The sequence below is a fragment of the Podarcis melisellensis genome, assembly GCF_964234715.1.
Source record: "Podarcis melisellensis genome assembly, chromosome: 6".
NCBI classification, from domain to species: domain Eukaryota; kingdom Metazoa; phylum Chordata; class Lepidosauria; order Squamata; family Lacertidae; genus Podarcis; species Podarcis melisellensis.
Genome location: NC_138538.1, coordinates 10,346,133 through 10,367,267, shown reverse-complemented (window position 1 = coordinate 10,367,267; position 21,135 = coordinate 10,346,133). Strand labels below are relative to the sequence as shown.

The following is a 21,135-nucleotide window of genomic DNA, read 5'->3' as shown; positions in this document are numbered from 1 at the left end:
GTATAACGCATTACAGTCATTTAGCCTGGAGGTTACCAGAGCTTAGGCAACAGAGGTTAGGCTTTATTAATGTATTTTACTGTTGCACCTAACATTTCCCCAACCCACTGTCTCCTTTTTTCCACAGATGGTTTTATCAGGGCACCAATCCATACCTTGGAACTCCTGACTGGTTATACTCAGGAGGGTACTTTGATAGAAACTTCTTTGACTGTCCAGATATATACTGAAATCTTGAATGCAGTTGCTCCTTTGCCCAGGTTCGGCAGACTTTACTCCAGTGACTCTGGCACCGCCATGACCAGAAACCATCCTTTTTCTAAAGCTAAATTTTAATGAAAATTATCAGTCATCAATGAAGGAATTGTCACAATTTTGATTGCCAAAATGTCTCCCTAAAGCTGCAACCTGAAATTATCATGTTTCAGAGGAAAGTGGTTTGCACGTTTTTGTTTGATTCCCCCTTATTTGTCATTTTATTTTTGGCCAGAACTAACGCAGTGTAGCCAGAGGGGAGGCAGTACTGACTCCAACGTGTAACTTCCTAAATAAAGATGATAGCCAAGGAATTTCTTAAGTGTCAGCAGTAAGAGATGCCTTTTAAGTATTCTGAACTTGGAGCAACAATGGTGAATCGGTACGATAGAAATATGCTTGTGGCCATTGGAAAGGTATCTAATGAGAATCGGAGCAACTGGAATTATTGGGAGTCTTCTGAATCGCCTATAATTTTAAAAGTTTGACAAATATAGCATTAGGCTTAACTTGCAGTTTTGGAAGCTGTTACTCTGTTCTGCCTCAATTTTAGGGCACTGTGATTATCAATGAAATGAAGTACCTGTGATTTCCCCGCCCCCCAAACAAACTTCTGCATTGAATGCTGAGCATGGTTTGTAGGTGTTAATAGCAGGCACTTCCTTGTTTGAAGTTTCAGAATGTTTTGCTTTTAAAACACATGACACTTTGGAAATATTTATAGGACCAGGGTGCTTTGTGTGTAACATGTAAGAAACAACATTTTTGCTTCTGTTCAGACATACCTGCTTTGGCAGGTTGACATTATTCAGGATTTTTAGGCATATTTACAAACACGCACTCCTTTCTCTTTGGATTTACTTGGAATGTATCTGCAAAAAGGTCATGATTTGGTGTGTTTTTTTAATGCTTGTTCTGAAGCACTGACTGTGTCAGGACTGATTCTTGAAAAGCAATTCCTTCTTGCTACCTTTTGGCTAAAGCTGGATGATTTTAACGGAAGCTTTCATTGAACTTTCTTGAGAGTGGTTTAATTTATGCAGATTTAAACTTTGGGAAAGCCATATAACCCCTGAGCTATTTGAGTCATGGACAGGCGAGTGTTTTTCTGCTTATTTATACATTTCTAGAAGTCAGGTAAACATTGCTGACTAGTTGTGGGCTTGAAGAAAAATCAGGTGGGCAATTCACCCTTTTTAAAACATTTTCAAAAACAAATGGTTAAATTTGTGAAATCTATGAAATTAGAGAGAAGCGCCTTGTGAAATTCACTGTAATTACTGACATCAGGAGGGGTTGCAAGGACAATTTAGTGATCAATTATGTGGATATAATATGAGGGGCTATAGCATTTTGGCTATTCTAGATTTACCACTTTATATATTTAAGGTGTCCAATCTGATTTCACATATATTTTGAAGCATCATACTTGCAGATGTCAACCCAAGACCTGAAATTTGAAGTGCATCTAAAGAAGTAAAGCTTTAGAGACGTTTATTTAAAAAAACAGCTGTTGGGGTTGCATAGCTATTTTGTTGCAGTGCCCATGGAGCAGGAAAATTTGACTGCAGCATTATTTTAGTCACATTACATTAATATTTCCAGCAAAGAAGTTCCCATGAAAACATTCAAGGCAATAAAAGACACTACTGAGAGAACTGTCTTTGACTAGTGTGCCTTGTTTTTAGCACTAAACTTGATGTTGTCCTTGGGCATTAATCTGCCAAGTATTGCAGCTTCATGTTCTTTATTTCAGCAGGGCTTAAAACATATGGAGAAAGCCCTTCCCTCAGGTCATCTGGACCACCCAGCTCGTGCCACTGTAGTTTGTATATTTCCCATTTCCCCTTGCAATGAATGAATACCACCTGCTTCCTAATGCTATGTTAATTGTTCATGAACAGTTAATGCGTTGCTCATATTGTGCCCAGCATTTGTCCCAGTCTTGACAGCATTGAGTTTTTTGTTTTGTCTCCCTTTTCCCAACAGATAGCTGGCAGGAAGGAGGGAGGGAAGATGCCCACATTCAATTTCTCTCTCCTCTCTTCTGGCCAATGGTAGAGGAAAATGAATTTTAAGCCAATATCTTTATTTTTAAAAAGTTACAGCTACTCCCACCTTGTGCATATAGACAAGTTGTGGCATGCTACACTAATGCTTGCAAGGATTACTTTTAATTTTGAATTGCAGAAGAAATGCAGTTGCCCCAGCTTAAAGCTTAAAAATAAGTTGGCAAGGGATATTTTTTGCATCTCAAGATGAAAGACGTTCTCCAGTTTTTAAATATGTAACTGTTTAAAATCCATGCTTTATTTCCATTCGTATGCTCAATTTGATATTTGATTTTTAAGGGAATAATTTCCATTACTTTCATTCTGCATTTGGTATACGTACATGTAAGTCATGCCCACAGGTTAGACCTCCTGCCCATCTTTCCCAGGTACACTCCTGACCACAATGGTGGTTCCTGCCCAGATCCATTTAACACATAGTGGGAAGAAAAGTTGGTAGGTTCCAATCAGAGGAAGTCTGAGCTGCTACCTATCCTGGAGAAAATAGTGGGAGGTTTAGTTTAGCAATTGCTACTCTGTAAATGATGAATTGCACTGAAAATGTTTGTTTATAAAACTGCAAACACATTTTCCCGCTCTTGTCTTTAATTACTAACCTGCCTATTGCTAGGCCAGGAATTTATATAAATATAGTGCACGAGAATAGATTCCGATTAAAATACACACTAAAGTTTGAGGCCCTTAAAAGCTTTAACTGTAATATTAAATTGTCTTTTAAAGGAAAAAAAAGATAGTCACCTAGCTTGTTTACATTTAACCTGCACTTGTTATTGGTACCACCTCCATAACTTAAGCACTGCCTTACAAAGTTGACCATTTGACACCTCCATGCGAAAAAAGCACTTTTGAAATTAATTATGTTAAATGTTAAGGTAGATTTTAACTTAAAGCAAATATTTTTTTGTGGAGTTACTTATTTTCCTGGCTGCTCACTTTCCGTTGTATTGGTTTGAATTGTGGCTTGTGCACACATTAGCCCTGCTGGTCGGTATCCCCAGGCTTCGATGTGCAGATGGTTGCCTTTCTAAAGAAGGGCTTCCTTGCTGCTGCTGCTGCTGCTTCAGTGTTGGCGAGAATGCCACATGCACATCCCCAACGCTTGTATGAAGCTGTCAGTTAACACAAGTAAACAGGGATGCTCTGCTGGCGCAAGGCTGCCTGTGCACATAATAGCTCTGTGGGCCTTCGGTTGGGGTCGTTGCTTTTCCTCTTGCTGTGCCCGAAGGTAGCTGTGTTTACTTTGTGTTAGATGCAATTAGAAGCAAGAATGGTAACACTAGACTACCTTTGGCATAGCACGATGGCAGTAGAGCATTAATCTTGGATAAAGCCAATTGCCAAGGGATAAATTCTGCAGAAATATAATGTGTCCACAAACCTCTGATAGTCTTCACCCGCTCCCACATCCATTTCCACACCCAGTAGAAATGGCTACATTATTATTTTAACTGATTTGGCTGGATGCCAGACTTGCATGACACTATGAATAACTTGAGTCCTCTGGCAGGATGACATTGACTGAAAGGTATAGATACTTTTTTATTTTAAAGGAACAAAATATTTGAGATCCTGCTAAGAAAGTATTTGTTTTACCTTCTGACTCTGAAAATGAAACTAACTCTGGAAAGTGCACCTTCCTGATAGATTGAGCTTGGTAAAACTTTATTTTCACCAAGAGATATAAGTATAATTGGGTTTGTAGCTGTTGCACCTTGCCTACAATTTGGGATGGATCATAACAACGTACAGCTGCAACCATTTATTTTGCCTTATGGTACATTTACTAATCCATGGCGCAGATTAAGAGACGGACCATGATTAGATTAAAATCTCCACACAATTGCATTTGCAGTCACATCTATTTTCTTTTGAAGTGAGTAATCATAAATTAATGAGCACGTACATGTGAGCCACAAACATGTTTCATCAGAATTTTGATACAATTTTTGCTTCCAAGGGTTCCCTCCCAAATCTACAAAGGTTGCAAGAGGCTTCAGATCACAAACTGTAATATTCAGGTAGCTTGTGATTCTAAAAAACTTAATAAAAACTTTGTGATGTAATCATGCAAACAGTCAGGTGCCTAGTGTGGTCTTTAATCTTTCTCCTGTTTACTGTATTCTGTATTTTAATGTTGCAGATAAAATGTAGCTGTTCCTGTTTATGTAGTGTTTTAATTCTTAAATTAATTTGATAATGTACTGTAATGTTGCCTCTCAAAATACACATGTGCTTTCGGGTTAATTGTAAAATAAAGCAATATTTAAATTTATGTAAAGCTAACGGTTCTAACACAGAAAAATTGATTTTTTAGTATGATTTTTATAGCATGGAAAAATTAAACTCTATATATATATATATATTTCCCGTTTCCCAGTCCACTCTGCTGCTGCTGCTATTGCTGTTCTATTTTGCCTTACTTATTTTGCTGTATCCCTCTTAAGGATTATTTACATACCTGGCACAGTCTACTTGGAATTTCTGTCGTCCAAACCTCATTTGAAACAAAACGGGCTTGCAAGAGAGCATTTCGCTGCTCCAGTTGCGCATGGCGTGTGCAAATGCAACTCCAAGTCACTTCAATGGGGTTTGTACTGGTGAGCAGTTCCTGGCAGATTGTGCCCACTGTATTTTTTTGCCTTATCCACGTTGCATGAAAACATCAGAGGATAATAATAATAATAATAATAAATAAGAGGCTTTAGTGAAATGGATTTATTTTTATAATATTTAATAACTGTCAATACCCATCTATATTAACTATATAAAAAATCATATTTACCTTTTTAGAGAAGTCTGTACAGGTTTGTGGACATAAATGTTAAAACTGTAAATCTGAATAAAGGTTGTTTTGGAGAAGACAAGTTACTTCCAACTCTTGCTTTGTCATTGATTCTTAGCAGGGTTCCTCTCCTCCCCCGACTCTGACTCATTTGACAAATATTCCCAGATAATTATTTCAAAATAAGAGCTGATAACACCTTTGCCGCATTGACCCAGCTGGAGTGGATGAAGCTCTGCTCAGTGCCAGCCCAGTAACCCTTTCCTTCTTGAATTAGACCCCCCAATGGCACCCCCTCCCCATTATTGCCAAGTTTTTTTAAAAAAACTGTTGTTGCTGCACTTAATCCCTGCCTGTCTTTCATGCGCATCCTCACCTGGTACCACCTGAAGCATATTGCTTGATCCTGTGGCGTGGCAGGGCTGGCCCTGATCCTGCTTTCAATGAAAACAACAACATGACCCAGTTAAACTGATCCTAGGGATGTGCCCTCACACATACCTTTACGTTGTTTATCATTTGTAGAGAAATGTAGTTACAATGTTCTTGCAATGGTGGACCCAAGGACCTAAAAAACCACAAAAACTTGGAATCATATATGCCATCCCCTGCATGTACCTCCCACTGCACAAACTGCTGCTGTAATGAAGTTGCCAACTTTAGATTGCCTGGACCTTCTTGTGCTTTTGCCATCTGAGTGGCAGTGGGAGAAGCGGTTCATATGCATCTTCTTCCCATTCTGCAGCTTCATGAGAGGAGGAGAGAAATCGTCAAGTTCTCTCCTGGAGCTGGTATGGTGGAGCATCCTTTATTTGTGAGGCCCAACTCCTGCACAAGCATATTGAAGGAGGGATAAAGAAATATCGCATCCCCATTGCCTCTATATGGGTAGGAGGCTTGAAGGATGGTACACAAATTGGATACAAGGGTGATGCAGTGGAGGAAACAACAAAGGGCACACCGTCATGAACTTGAAAGTGTTAGGTTGTTATTATGATTTTTATTTTTTTAATACTGCTCTGTTTTAGAATTTTAAAATATATTTTCTTATTATTAAAGTGATGGGGTTTAAACTATGTTTTGGTTGCTTATCATCTTTTCTGAGCCACTGTGAGAGCACCTGTGATACTGAAAAGGGTATTCAGGTTGAAATTAGTAAGGACTGTAATTTAAATACCAGGACACTGCCTCCACTAAAGAGAAGGTTTGCTAAATGCCCCGATAATTCAATTCCAGAACATCCATAGTGGGATGAATATAAATTTTCCTGACTTGAGGAATGCATTGTCCACTGAAGTTTATATGATCAATTGCTTGTAGGATGGATCACAGAATAATGTTAGAGGCAGTTGGAACTTGAGCTATGAAGCTTCCAGGTACAGTGGTACCTTGGTTCTCGAACTTAATCCATTTGACTCCCGAAACCATTCAGAAACCAAGGTGCGGCTTCCGATTGGCTGCAGGTGCTTACTGGACTCAAGCAGAACCTGCGTCGGACGTTCAGCAAACATTTGCAAACCGGAACACTTACTTCCAGGTTTGCGGTGTCTGAGAGCCGATTTGTTCGACAACTAAGTCGTTTGGGAACCAAGGTACCACTGAAATACATTAACATATGTCTTCTCTCAACCTACATGCCAACTGAAGAGAGTATCTCTCAGCTTATTGCAGATTGAACTCTCCTCCCTTATCCAGCAACCGGCCCTCACACCTCTGACCTTGTTTTCAGAGAGGTTTACAGCCAGGCTGGATTATATATTGATATATTGACCAAAACCAGTTTCAAATCCATCTCGTGATATCGGTTTCATAATTTTTGAACTGGCAGTATATTGTGAATCGTGTGTGTGTGTAATGCAAAAATCACAATGTGGGAAAACCCATGAAGCCAGGCAATGCCTCTGCATAGCTCCATCCTTATTTCAGACATTGTGATATATCAGTATATTGCAATGTTTAGCAGTTGAGAACCAGATATTGCCCAGTCCTATGCCACACTTTGTGCACAAAAAAGGGAGGGGAAATAAATTACTCTGACGTTCCTAGGGCAATGGCCCATCTATTCCAGCATCTCGTTCTCACAGTGGCCAGCCAGATCCCTGTGGGAAACCAGAGAGCAGAACCTGAGCACAACAGCTCTTTCGCCTCCTCTGGTTTCCAGCAACTGGTATTCAATGTAAGCAATAGCCTTCATGGCTAATAGCCACTGATAGACTTATCCTCCATGGATTTATCAAACCCTCTTTTAAAGCCACCCAAGTCAGTGGCCACCACTGCCTCCTGCCACAAAGCACTTTCTTTCATCTGTGCTAAACCTTCCAGTATTCAGCTTCATTGGATGCTCACGAGTTCTAGCGTTATGTGAGAAGAAAACCTTTACCCGCTTTCTGCATGCCAAACATAATTTTATACCCTTAAGTGATGAATATTCGATTTACGAATCACTCCCCATATATTGTTGTTGTTGTTTAGTCGTGTCCGACTCTTTGTGACCCCATGGACCAGAGCACGCTAGGCTCTCCTGTCTTCCACTGCCTCCTGCAGTTTGGTCAAACTCATGCTGGTAGCTTCGAGAACACTGTCCAACCATCTCCTCCTCTGTCATCCCCTTCTCCTTGTGCCCTCCATCTTTCCCAACATCAGGGTCTTTTCCAGGGAGTCTTCTCTTCTCATGAGGTGGCCAAAGTATTGGAGCCTCAGCTTCAGGATCTGTCCTTCCAGTGAGCACTCAGGGCTGATTTCCTTAAGAATGGAGAGGTTTGATCTTCTTGCAGTCCATGGGACTCTCAAGAGTCTCCTCCAGCACCATAATTCAAAAGCATCAATTCTTTGGCGATCAGCCTTCTTTATGGTCCAGCTCTCACTTCCATACATCACTACTGGGAAAACCATAGCTTTTACTATATGGACCTTTGTCGGCAAGGCGATGTCTCTGCTTTTTAAGATGCTGTCTAGGTTTGTCATTGCTTTTCTCCCAAGAAGCAGGCGTCTTTAAATTTCGTGGCTGCTGTCACCATCTGCAGTGATCATGGAGCCCAAGAAAGTAAAATCTCTCACTGCCTCCATTTCTTCCCCTTCTATTTGCCAGGAGGTGATGGCACCAGTGGCCCATATATAAAACACCCCAAAGCGAACCCTAGAGAAAGTCAATTTTAAAAATAATTATAATTTTGCCCTCTCTCGTATAGCCTGTGGAGGCTGTGGAGGCAGCTGGCTGCCTTTCGCCCCCTTTATCACACCCAACCCAGCACTGCGCAAGCTTGCGGGCTCCTCAGAGCTCTTCCTCCTCAGCTCCCGCAAAACGGCGCAATCCCCATGCAGTTCCACCGCGCGCCGCTAGAGGCCGCAACCTCCCTCCCCACCCGGCCGACATGACACAGCACAATAGCCGGGAGGCGGGGCGGAGGCCGCGGTGCACGACGGGGCTGCTTGTGGGCGAGCGGCGTTCCTTCCGAGTGGCAGTCCCATCCGGCTAGCGCGGACGCGGCGGGGGGAGGAGCCAGCCTCCCAGCCAATGGGAGATGGCGGTGGAGGGGGGGGGAGCGAAGGGAAGAGGGCGGGCTTCCGGCGTGACGAGCAAAAGGCTACCCCTCCCCCCGCTTCCCTCAGCCGGCCGGAAGTGCGGTAGCGTCTGAGGGGGAGAGCGAACACGGGGCGGGTGACAGTGGGGCGAACTGAGGCGGCAGGTAATTTTCGGGGTGTGTGTGTGAGGAGGCCTGGAGGTCGCAACCACCGGGGGGAGGGAGTGGGGGGGGGTTGCTAATTAGGCAAGGGTGGGGGAGGGGCGAGCGGGTTCCTCGCGTGTGAGGCCGAGACAGAGGCGCCCTTGAACTGACGGAGGTGGGGGAGGCGGCGGCTGTAGGGGGAGACTCACCCCGTCGCTGAATGTTCATCTTGACCCAACTTCAAAAAGTCCCTGAGGAAAATGGAGGGGGGAGGGGTGGAGCAGACGAGGGACCCCATTCGCACGTGGGGAGGAGGAGGAGGAGGGGGGCTTAACGTAACCCCGCCCCCGCGGCCTAGCTTCCAAGGCATACCGTTTATTAATTTTACTAAGTTCATTAGGGAACAGCAGCCCAACGCCGCAGCTTAGAAGAGTGCCAGGATGTTCCCGCATTGCAGGGGGTTGGGCTAGATGACCCTCGCCGTGTGCGGGTGCCCCTTTCCACTCTGCAATTCTTGCACTGCCCGTTGCTGGGGTATTTCACTCCTCTGTCCCTGCTCTGCTTTCCTTCTGTTTTTTCTTGGTCGTCCGTTCCACGCACTCCCCATGAAGACAAGGACAATTGGGTTTCGGGTGATGTTATTAGTATTATTATTAGTCAGCCTTTTTACTTGCTTGCCACCCGAAGGTCTGCAAGCAACTTACAGCAAAGGAAAATGCACAGTACATAATACCACTTGCCCACCCCATTGCTGTGTGTTTAATTGGCAAAGCACTTCATTTTGCAAATTGGAACCTATTGTTACTTTGCTTGCTGTTTGTTCTCCCGTGTACCATTTTTAGAAAGTTGGGGGGGGTGACTTGTGTTGTTTACATGGAGTGTTTACATTCCATGGTGTGATAAACTTCAGCATAACTACCTACTCAGGCTGAACAACGTCAATGGCTAAACTGGTGTTTGAACTTAAGATATACAAATATGAAAACTAGTAGTAATGATAGGATTCAAGGGTTGCCGTCCCTTAAATTTGCCTTGTGACCCTAATCCTCAAAACAGTACAGCTCCACAATTGATATCCTTTAACATGGTGCTGTTCTCAAACTTTACAGATGCCCTTCTTTATATTTAACAATTGCTTCTCACTGTGTCCATTTCCCAAACTTGGAGGTTTGCAAGGCTGTGTATTATGAACTGATAGACCTATAATAGTTCTTTTCCTTAGCCATTCACAAATATTTGGACTTGTTCCAAATATTTAGTATATTGTTTGTTCAGAGGTGGGAAACTGTTGTTCTCTAGTTGTTAGACTTGAACTCTCATCAGCCTTAGGCATCTTGGCCAGTGGTTAGAGATGTTAGGGATTATAGTCCCAACAGCTTCCCGACAGTTGACATGGTAATTGGCTGGGATTCCAAAATCTGGTAGCTTATTCATGCTGTTTAGCTAGGAATCAGCCATGTGAGCTTCAAAAATATGAGTCTGGTGAAAATATTACATTGTTCTTATGCTAATCATTTTAACGTGAACATATTTGCAGTGATGCAAGGAAATTAGAGTGATAACAGGTGCCTTTAGTCACTGTGACAAATATTATAGTTCTTGGGTAGAGCAGTAATTCTCAAAGGGTGTGGCAGGAGAGGATGGCAAGTGTGGCAGGAAGATTCAAGGACAGCCTAATAAACATTTAAACATTTCAGTGTCAAAACAATTTGTTTGCAGAATATGAATAGATATATTTTCAAAGTGAGAACAAGAGCACCAAGTGATGCTGAGGACAATCCTATTTGTGTTTTCCAATGTATTATTTCTTATCAATTAAAAAATCAGTGTGGCACAAGCAAATTTTTACTCTGAAAGTATGGTCCAGAGAAAAAAGTTTGAGAACTACTGGTATAGTGTTTATTTCAGAATGCCTGGTGCCTTAATGCTCTAAAGAGCACTAGCATTCAGTCTGCTTTGTGTCAGTAGAATTAATAAAATGGTCTTCCTACTCCAAGACGCGGTTGGCAACTTACAGTATTTCCCCTCACTGAGGAAGCAGAGGTACCTACAGTGGCTGTGTTTGTAACCATGCTTTGTTCAACAAATCATGAGATGACTCATTGCCAAGCAAGCAAGCCACAGTTTGGTTTCTCCCAGGCTTGATTTGTTTTCCAGCAGCTGTTGCCTTGTGTGTCTAGTTTCGTGAGTGTCTGGTATGGAGTGGCTAAACAATTCATGGTTTTGAGATGCTATGGACTGTAACACCCTGCACCAGAAGGCTATATTTCTTTGTCCAGGATTGTGTTTTACCTCTTTTCTCCAGCTATGTTGATGACAGAGTCTTTATAACTCTGTTCAAATTTCTTTCATGATGCTTGTGTTCTCTTGCGTCACTTGTTGTTGCTCATGGGTCACCTGATACACTCCGAAGTGCTGCTGTCATAAATGCCTTGTGGTATGGCCTGGGGCCACAAGCTGACCTGGGAGTTCTTGGCTTTTTTGATCAAGAATGGATTTGAAAAGTTAGCAATAGCCAGCAAAAAATCAATTTCACTTGAGAGATCCCGTAGCAGTAAGTTAAGAGCTGAAGAAGCTTTGTCAGGAAACAAACACCTGAATGCAAGAGGGGTTTGCCTCTTGGGTACAATCTGATTCATTTCACCAGAATTCTTGGGCGGCTGTTCACTCCCTAGAGACTCAAGTTCTCAGTAGCTCTTTATAAGAATGATCAGAAGTCTGACTTGAAGAAAAGCCACAGCCAGGCAACGATGCTTTTCCTGTTTTGGAGAGGAGAATGGTGCTAGAGGACTACAGGACTTCTTGGCGCTCTGAGCACAGGAGTACTGTTATCATTGGTGAGTATTGCTTCAGTAACTGTTGCACAAATAGCTGTTCTTTTTGGACTGTGACATCTCCTGGCATGACATATATGTGTGCACAACAGGCTAATTCTAGCTGATTGCTAATTCCCTAAAGAATCCACTTTCAATAATACTCCTTAGTTTGTGGGCCTTTTGATTTTTCTTCCTCCTCATTTTATCCTCAGAACAGCCCTGTGAGGTAGGTTAGGCTGACAGGCAGTGACTGACCCTAGGTCACATATATTTTGATTTAACTATTAAACTGCTAGTGCTATTCACTGAAGTGCATTCTAGTTGTTGTTTTTTAAAATGCTTTTTATACTTTCTGCTTTGGAAAAGTAGTTTACACTCTTTAAAAAAGTACAAGCAGAGGTCTGCTGTTCCATCCTCAAAATAGGCCCCTGTTTTTCCATCAGGTCTGATGTAAATGAGCCTCTAAGCTGTTCTGAAGGTGGTCCAAGTCCTCAGCTTTGCTTTTACTCCCCAAGTTGCTAGTATTTTCAGGGATCTAGTGATAGTTAGCTGTTAGTTCTGTGTATCTATTCTTTAAGTTGGTGATACTTTTTCAGTTGGTGCACTATAGTAATGGTTTTCTAACTCTTCTGTTTTCAGATTCTGACTCTGGAAGCTCCCTTCAATCATTGCTTGTTCCCGTAACCAGACGGCTTTTGATCCTTGATGCTATTCTGACCCAAGCCCTGTCAAGTGCTTACCAAAGATCAGAGGAAGGTTGGAGGGTTGGTACTAGAGATCTGAGTGAAGAGGATGTTTTTCAGTTTGCAAAGCACAGAGAGAGGAAGAATTATCTGCAGGACTTGAATGAAGATGATCATTACTGCTGAGATGCTTGAACTGTTGCTCCTGTACAAACATTGTCCACCCCTGCCTGTAAATGGAAAGGATACTGTGATTGATTCAACACACCCAGGGAGTCTGCTTGTTCAGGGTGTACAGGAGTTCTGGTTTAGCCCTGCCCATTTAGGCTGTCAGATTGGTGCTCTTTAATTTACTTTTAAAAGACTGAATTCTCGAAACCCATTGCTCTTCTGGGCCATAACTCTGGATTTGGGCACTGCTGGAACACTTGTATATTTGAAAGAGAAAACGTGCTTATTATGAAATATTATCTCTTTCCAGGATGTCTTCTGGTGCTTTATTTCCAAGTCTGGTGCCAGGCTCCCGGGGCTCATCTAGCAAATACTTGGTAGAGTTCCGTGCGGGAAAGATGTCTTTGAAAGGCAGCACTGTTACACCAGACAAGAGGAAAGGTCTCGTATATATCCAGCAAACGGATGATTCCCTCATTCACTTCTGTTGGAAAGACAGGACTTCAGGGAACGTGGAGGATGTAAGTAGAATGCTGCAGCATAAAGGTGTATGCATTGATTTAATGCTGCTTCGTGTTTAAAATCAATGTACGTAAGAGAGTGTTAAAATACATTTATGTACTAGATTGAGGTCTGTGGTTTGAAAAAACTGGTTTCTTTCTTCCCTGCCTGGCCAGCTGACATGTATCTCAAGTTTGTGTGGAATTTGTGCATCTTGTAAGAAAAAGATAAGCATGTTCCCTAGAGGCAGGCATAACATGTGCATCTATGTAACTCCCCATAGCTTGCAAAGCCACCCCTGTAAGCTTGTCATGGGAGAGACATTCAACTGCAGCCTGACTGAGAAAGTGATTAGTGATCTCTTTCTGATTGTAACGCACTTGGATAGTTTTGTGTGGAAAGTAAAGAATAATTTGTTGTCATCTCCTTCCACTCCAGGACTTGATTATTTTCCCTGATGACTGTGAATTTAAGAGGGTGCCTCAGTGCACTACAGGCCGTGTTTATGTGTTGAAATTCAAAGCTGGATCCAAGCGGCTCTTCTTCTGGATGCAGGTTTGTGGCTGTTAGCAGATGAAGGGGAAACGAGGCATAAGTGATGCTAGTTGTTGCTGTGTAACATTGAAGCTGTGGATTAGGCATCTGTCATGGAGTGCAAAAATGCATTTTTCTTCTTCTCCCGGCAGGAGCCCAAGACTGAGAAAGATGAGGAGCACTGCCGTAAGGTGAATGAGTATCTCAACAACCCACCAATGCCTGGAGCTCTGGGTGGTAGTGGAAGTGGAGGCCATGAGTTGTCTGCCCTTGGAGGTATAGACCTTTTCCATGAGTCCTTTTCTGTGTGTTCTTTAGTATTAAGAACCAGTTCTGATACTTTAGGGTGTTTGTTTGTTTCTTTCATTGCAAAACCAGATTTAATTGGATGTTTAATTAATGTAGAACAATAAAATAGTATAAAAAATAAAACTATAAGGCAAACATAACAATTTCAAATATTAACTTGGAAAAGTTTAGGAAACACAGATGTTTAGGAAACATGAGACATGTGGATATATTCTTGATATTCTCCAGGGTTTACCTGTGGTTCTCTTTTGTCATTTTAAATTGCCTGTCATTTAGATGGAGAGCTGTAAAAATGTGTGAATATAATACGCTCTCTTCACCTTTAGGTGAAGGTGGCTTGCAAAGTCTTCTGGGAAACATGAGCCATAACCAGCTCATGCAGCTGATTGGACCAACAGGCTTAGGAGGACTTGGTAAGCTTCTTTTGTGCATTCATGCTAAAATTGTGTTTGTCTGGGTTAATCTCTTACTAACGCTCCCTGCAGTGTTCATAATAAATCAAATATCACTGGACAGAAAGTTGTACCAAGTAACATGAGGTGATCCATTCTTTCCTCTATTCTTTCATTAAATGCCTGCAACATGGATACAGTGTTGTCAGAACATTAAAAGTGCACGCTTTGTAAGATTTCCCTGTGTGTGTGATGGTAAACCCGCTGCTTAATGGCATACACGAATCCTTCTGCGACTGGTCATGCAGCCTCGTTGCATCCTCACTGCTTGTTGCCATCCAGTGGTCCAGAATAGAATGATTCCACCAGGAGGCAATTTTCAGAGAATGTAGAAAAACAGGTTTCCCAGCATCTTGTGCTATTAACACAAAGCATGTCAGAAGCACAAACTTAGTTTGTGGCAACTGTTGATACTCTTGAGGATGTTTGGCTTAGAAGTGACAAATGGAGACTTAGAATTAATGCTTCAAGTATCAAAGTGGACTATCAAACAAAACTTGGCATAGAACTAGACAGATAAATCCTTTGTGTGTGTGCTTTTGCTTAAGTTTGTATACTCTAAAGTGGACGAAAACCACGTAAGATGAAGAAAAGGCTGGCATGATGGCAAAAAGGAGTCTCCTATTCCTTCCCAGGATTAGGCATGTTTTCAGTCTGGGTGGGCCATTAATTAGTGAGAGTCTTCAAATGGACCAAAGAAGTCGTCCAGCTCCTTGCTGAATTTGTGTAAAAAAGCATCTGGTCTTGCAATCTGAGCTTGTACATCTGTGTTTCTGGATGGGGAAAACTGTAAAGTTATTTTGGTTATTTGGAACAAGAAGTCTACACAGTACAACATTTATAAACCAACTTTCTGTTTATTAAAAGAAGTCTCTAACACACATGCTGTCTTTTTCCTTTATGGAAGGTGGGCTCGGTGCTCTGACAGGTCCTGGTCTGGCTAGTCTGTTGGGAAGTGGGGGCCCCCCAACTAGCAGCTCTTCTTCCAGGTAAGAGGGCTTTGGCTTATAACTGTCCTTTTCAAAGAAACAGATTGCTTTAATAATACCGGAGGCTCTGTTTAAATTGTACAATATTTTAGTGAGGACATTTCTCTCATAGGTTTCTGTTTTTATTACATATCGCTGCAGTGTTTCAGATCCAACAGCCAGTGCTGTATGGCGAACTTGTGGGGAAGCAGCTCCTGTGGTATCTGTCCAACATTTAAAGAGGTTTAAACATTTAAATCTCTCCTAGGTGTGGGAAAGGTGGAACCTCATTTCGGGGTTTGGCTAGAGAAGGGAAATGGGATAAGATGGGAGATCAGAAAGGGTCAGTAGGGTTATAAACAATAAGTCCTTGGCTTTTGTAGTACAGTGGTACCTTGGTTCTTGAACCTAATTCATTCTGGGAGTCCATTTGACTCCCTAAACCGTTCGAAAACCAAGGCACGGCTTCCAGTTGGCTACAGGGGCTTCCTGCACTCAAGCATAAGCCACGTTGGATGTTTGGCTTCTGAAAAATGTTCACAAACCGGAACACTTACTTCTGGGTTTGCGGCATTCAGGAGCTGATTTGTTTGTCAACTAAGCTGTTCGAGAACCAAGATACCACTGTAATTCTAGGGCTCATTTTTTAAACTGCAATTTTACAAGTTTGGGATTTCAAACTGAGGAAGGAGGCATCCCATCTCCTCCTTGCTTGTGTTGAGTGAGCTCAGAGCTTCTTTTTTGTGGGAGAAGAAGACCTGTTGGTACTCTGGAATGGCAATTCTCTCACTTGCTCTTTAGCTGTGGGAAACATCCCCGACTTTAAACTGTACTTGCAGAGGCTAACTATACGAATTGCCTTTTAGCTCTCGCAGCCAGTCGGCAGCTGTGACACCATCTTCTAGTACTTCTTCCACACGGGTAACGCCAGCTCCTACAGCTCCCGCAGCAGCCTCTGCCACTGCCACTGCCACCAGTCCCAGTCCTGCTCCGAGTTCTGGAAATGGGACCAGTACAGCAACAAGCCCCACTCAGCCCATCCAGTTGAGTGACCTCCAGACTATCTTGGCAACGATGAATGTGCCGGCTGGAGCAGGAGGCCAGCAAGGTAAAAAGGGGGTGTGGGAGCCTCTGTAGCCTGACAAAAAATGAGGTCTCACCAAAGATGTATCCTGCCTTGTGCTTCCATGTTCCTTCCTAGCTGCTTTCCCTACTGAAACAGTATTAGCAGCATGCTGTTTATCATATTGTTTGTCTTTGTACAAGGCATATAATAAAGTGGTTTTTGGCTCTGTGTTTACTTCAGGGATGGGCATCCTGTGGCCCTCTGGCTGTCATTGGACTCCAACTCCCATTACCCCAGGCAGCATGGCCCAGTGGTCAGAGATGTTCAGAGTTGTAATCCAATAGTGGCTGGAGGGCCAGAGTTTCCCCAACCCTGCATTACAGTGTGTGTAAGGGACACGGATGGCACTGTAGTCTAAACCACTGAGCCTCTTGCGCTTGCTGATCGGAAGGTTCGAATCCCCATGGCGGGGTGAGCTCCCGTTGCTCTGTCCCTGCTCCTGCCAACCTAGCAGTTCAAAAGCAGGCCAGTGCAAGTAGATAAATAGGTACTGCTATGGCAGGAAGGTAAACAGCGTTTCCGTGTGTCACCGTGTCACGGTGTCCCATTGCACCAGAAGTCGTCTTTGACTGGACTTAACCGTCCAGGAGTCCTTTACCCCTTTTACCTTTACAATTTGTGTGTGTGAGAAAGAAGATAAGCAAATGGTGTGACACTATGTCTGGGTCAAAATATGAAATGCTTAAGTTTTTGAAACAGTCTGGCTCCCAAATCAAATCTGTTTACCATGCTATATATATGTACTTAAGATTTAATTGTAAATAGGCCCAGAATTTTGATCAGTTGAGGTTTTCAAAAAAAGTTAATTAATCATTTGGTTGACAATAATCAACAGAACACTGTTACCGGGGGAATGATTTATATCATAATATTCTGCAGAAAAATATGACTTGACATAAAATTAGAGTATTTCTTCTAAACAGAAATCCAAAACCACCTTGAATTTGCTTTCACAGGAGGTCATTATTTTGTTGACAATAGTGTATACAGGGCAACTAGTCCTCCCAAAACAAGTTTCCATATTCACTTGTGATTCTTGCTCTTAGATGAGATGTTATTTTTGCCATTACAGTATAGCCAAATCCCAAACTTTACCAGGTCATTCTTTCCAGGAAGTAAGTAATGCAACTAGTTTTTAGTCAATTAGCAGCTGTAATCAAATAGGATGTAAGTTCTTTATGGTCTTTCTTTAGGATAGGGGACTTACAGTTGAGCAATATCAGTACTGGATCTAAAGGAACTTCATCTTCCAAACTCTTTTCTTGTTATTCTAATAATCATCTTCCAGTATTTTATGCGTGTAACTGCATGCCTACCAGATAATGATAAAAAGTTCCATTCTCCCATTTGCACCTCCACCCTATTTTCAAATATGATTTATTTATTGCTGCAATAATTGCAGAAGTCAGATGCCATTATACAATAACTTTTAAAAACGATTTTCCTCTTAATTATTTTTTTTCCATATTTTCTCCATAATTTCTTCCACATCTCCATGCTTTTACTGTTTCCTGTGTCCTTGACTGCACCTTATCATATAAACCTTTACTTGTTCCCGTTTGCAGTTGTGCTTTAACTTTTGTGGTGCCTGTGATACACCTGTGCTGTGTCTCGCAGAGTTGTCCTGCAGCAGCTTTGCTAATTCTTGGTACTTCTGCCACAGACATTCTGGCTCTGTTTCTTTACAGTTGACCTGTCGAGTGTCCTGACCCCGGAAATAATGGCACCCATTCTGGCAAATACAGAAGTTCAGGAGCGCTTGCTGCCTTACCTTCCTTCTGGGGAATCTCTGCCGCAGACAGCAGAGGAGATCCAGAACACACTGACCTCTCCACAGTTCCAGCAGGTAAAAGTTTTGGTATACTTGGAAAATATGCTTGGGAGGCAGCTACTTGGTTTAAGTAGGAGGACTGACTTATACTGGGTGGAATTGGTTGAAGCACACCAGGAGGAATCTTAAGGCAAATCCCTGCATCATCTGGAGAGCTATGTGATGAGGAAGGTCTAGTTATGAGGCAGTTGACTTCTCTTTTAAGGTCTTTACAAGTTTAAAAATGGATGAATGAGGATGGGAAAACCACAGAGGTGGAAGTGGTGCCCCAGGCAAACCGTGTGTGGATTTACAATATAGGGGCAAAAGTGTTGGCATTTCTCTCGCACACCAATACACTGCACTTCATGTAGCCTGTCAAATTTGCTGGCCGGCCTTTCCAACGGTGTCTCTCAGCCATTTGGGTTGTCTTTTCTCCTGTTTCAGGATACTGTGCCACATTTCCCTCTAACCAATAAAATAAAGTTTGTGTCTGCTAAATGCAGTCTTGTGATTTGTTATTTATAAACCTGCCTTTAGAGTGGCTGAAATGGCACTGCTCTGGTGTAACCCCACAAGTTTATCTCGAATTACTTGCTGAATTAATTCAATGCTGATAGCAGTAATTTTAGTGGGGAAACTGTTTTTTAATTAGAAGATTGAAGAAGTTGGCTAGAAATCCCCCCCTCCCCCCAAAAAAAGACAACCCAGCTAGGCAAGAATGGAAGAAGCTCTTTGAATCCTTTTCAGTTTGCCTGTTGTGATAAATCTCAGAAAGGCCATCACTGAGCTGGGCGTTGCATGTAGCCTTGGGTGTCATTTTATTGCTGCCTTTGATGCCTCTTCGAGCTTTCATGCTACCAGAGTTCTTTCCTCATCATCCCTGGCTTTAGAGCAGGCACCCCCAAACTCGGCCCTCCAGATGTTTTGGGACTACAATTCCCATCATCCCTGACCACTGGTCCTGCTATCTAGGGATGATGGGAGTTGTCCCAAAACATCTGGAGGGCCGAGTTTGGGGATGCCTGCTTTTGAGTGTTTGTTCCCTCATTCTATGCTGCTTCTTAACAATAGGAAGGGATGGTATTTTGTTTCCCCCCCTTGGTTGTATGGTCCTTAGCTGTCTGAGAACAATTTGTTATGCTGCCACTCTGTGTATGGGGTTGGCGACATACTAAATTTGGAAGTAAATTCCACTTTTCAGAACAGTAGCTGTATTGATCTATTGTGCTTTAAACTCCCCCCCCCCAAAAAAAAACTATAATTGAAATTAACCTTGTCAAGCCCAGTGCAGCCTACTTCTGAGTGCACCTGCATAGGAGGAGTGGGCATTCTAATCTTCCAAGTAGCTATGTTGAAAACTGAAGCAGGATACTTTATTCTGGAATAGTTAATCCAAAATACTATCATCTCTGGCTGCACCTGCCACCAGAGTGCAGCACCTGAAGGAATGCTGCCCTCTGCAGGAAACAAAAAGGCTGCTCAGCCTTTGCTGTATAGAATCTTTTTGGAATTTGACATAGCTTTTTTTCTTTGCAGGCACTCAGCATGTTCAGCGCTGCCTTGGCTTCTGGGCAGCTGGGACCTCTAATGAGCCAATTTGGCCTACCAGCTGAGGCAGTAGATGCAGCAAACAAAGGAGGTGAGTTTATTTCTGTCAATAAACCCAAAGTTGCTCAGTGGCTGTGCAGTAGGCTCTGCTGGGTCAGAGGTCCTTTGTGTTGCAGTTTTACCAGAGTCCATATCCCTTCTTGATTTTGAAGCCCTCTTGAAGGCAGAGAATCAGGGTAAAAGGTGGCAGCTCTGGCTCAGCTATCTGTAACTCAGCGAAATATAAAGATTGCTGTGGAATGGTGACACACTGCTTCTGATGTGCTTTTTGTCCAGTTATGAATGTGGACTGGAATGTCATTTTGTAGGCTAAGTACATGACAGGTCTGAGCTGCAATGAACATGAGGAAGGGGGTGGTTAGACCATTACAGACCAGCACAGATGTTCAGATGTTTCCTTTGTTCACCTACTCCAGGCTTTCTGTCCTGGGTAGTTTTCTTCCTTTTGCCATCTGTTGTTCACTTGGAGCCATGCATTAAGTAGCCTGCTTTCCTATTGCATGCTGCCATGTTATTAATTTGATGTGTCTTGTTTTCAGATGTCGAGGCGTTTGCAAAAGCAATGCAAAACAACGTCAAATCCGATCAGAAGGAAGGAGACTCAAAAGACAAGAAGGATGAGGAAGAAGACATGAGTTTAGATTAGGTTTCTTAACTGTGTCTTACGGGTACTCCTAGATATTTACCTTAAGATAAGTAGGATAACTAGCATACTTCATGTATTGAATCTGCAAGTAAAGGACCTCTCTGCCAAATTCATCCTGGGTATACTGGGTTTTTCCCCCACTTGCTGCAGTTTCAAACAGATGTTTGTCTTTGTGGCCTTAAAGTACACTTTGGCAGCTTCTTATTGTTGTCCTTGGAAACAAGTTTGGTTCACCTGATTAAATTTATAGTCTTGCATCAAATGCAGTTGCAGGTCTATGATTGGGGTTTCTCGTAAGGTAAATGCATCACCTTGGCAGAAACATTTGTAATTTTTGTATTTAGTTTGTTGTTACAACCCATATCCAAGAGTTGCTGTAAAGCCATCCAAGGGCTTATCTCTGTCCAGCAGAATATTTTGAGCTTTTAAACCCTACCTATTTAAGGAATTGTTTGGTTCTAACAGTTCTTTTGTAAGAAGTCCCCTTTGTTCCTAGAAGGCTGTCTCCTGTTTCTACTTATTCTCCTCTCCATCTCCTACATTGTGTGAGGTAATCCTGACCCTCAAGTCATGTTTTTATGAAGGACATGGGGCAGTAGGAACAAAAAAAGACCTCTCATGAGAAGAATGTGCGATTCTGAAGGTTCCAAGGCAATCTGTCCCCAAATTTCTCAGTCAGGAGTGTTGCATCCTCTGGGCTTCAGCCTAATTTTATACAGGGGCAGTCTGAGCCC

General features: G+C 42.5%; 2 protein-coding genes across 4 annotated transcripts in view; both read left to right on the top strand.

The window, feature by feature from the left end:
- Nucleotides 1-2,767, top strand: part of OSBPL2 (oxysterol binding protein like 2) — a 67,205-nt gene extending 64,438 nt beyond the window's left edge. For all 3 annotated transcript variants that reach the window (XM_081917044.1, XM_081917043.1, XM_081917042.1), the window contains one exon: nt 128-2,767. In XM_081917044.1, coding sequence (XP_081773170.1) covers nt 128-230 — 103 coding nt within the window. In that variant the 3' untranslated portion in view covers nt 231-2,767. The remainder of the gene's footprint in view (nt 1-127) is intronic.
- A 5,885-nt stretch (nt 2,768-8,652) lies between these two features.
- ADRM1 (ADRM1 26S proteasome ubiquitin receptor) lies at nt 8,653-20,663 on the top strand. Its single transcript, XM_081917121.1, has 10 exons — nt 8,653-8,795; nt 12,755-12,965; nt 13,384-13,500; nt 13,632-13,755; nt 14,115-14,201; nt 15,148-15,229; nt 16,075-16,316; nt 18,023-18,180; nt 19,684-19,786; nt 20,295-20,663. Exons 2-10 carry the CDS (start codon nt 12,756-12,758, stop codon nt 20,399-20,401), a joined length of 1,230 nt encoding a protein of 409 aa, XP_081773247.1. The 5' UTR covers nt 8,653-8,795; nt 12,755; the 3' UTR covers nt 20,402-20,663.
- The last annotated feature ends 472 nt before the right edge of the window (nt 20,664-21,135 follow it).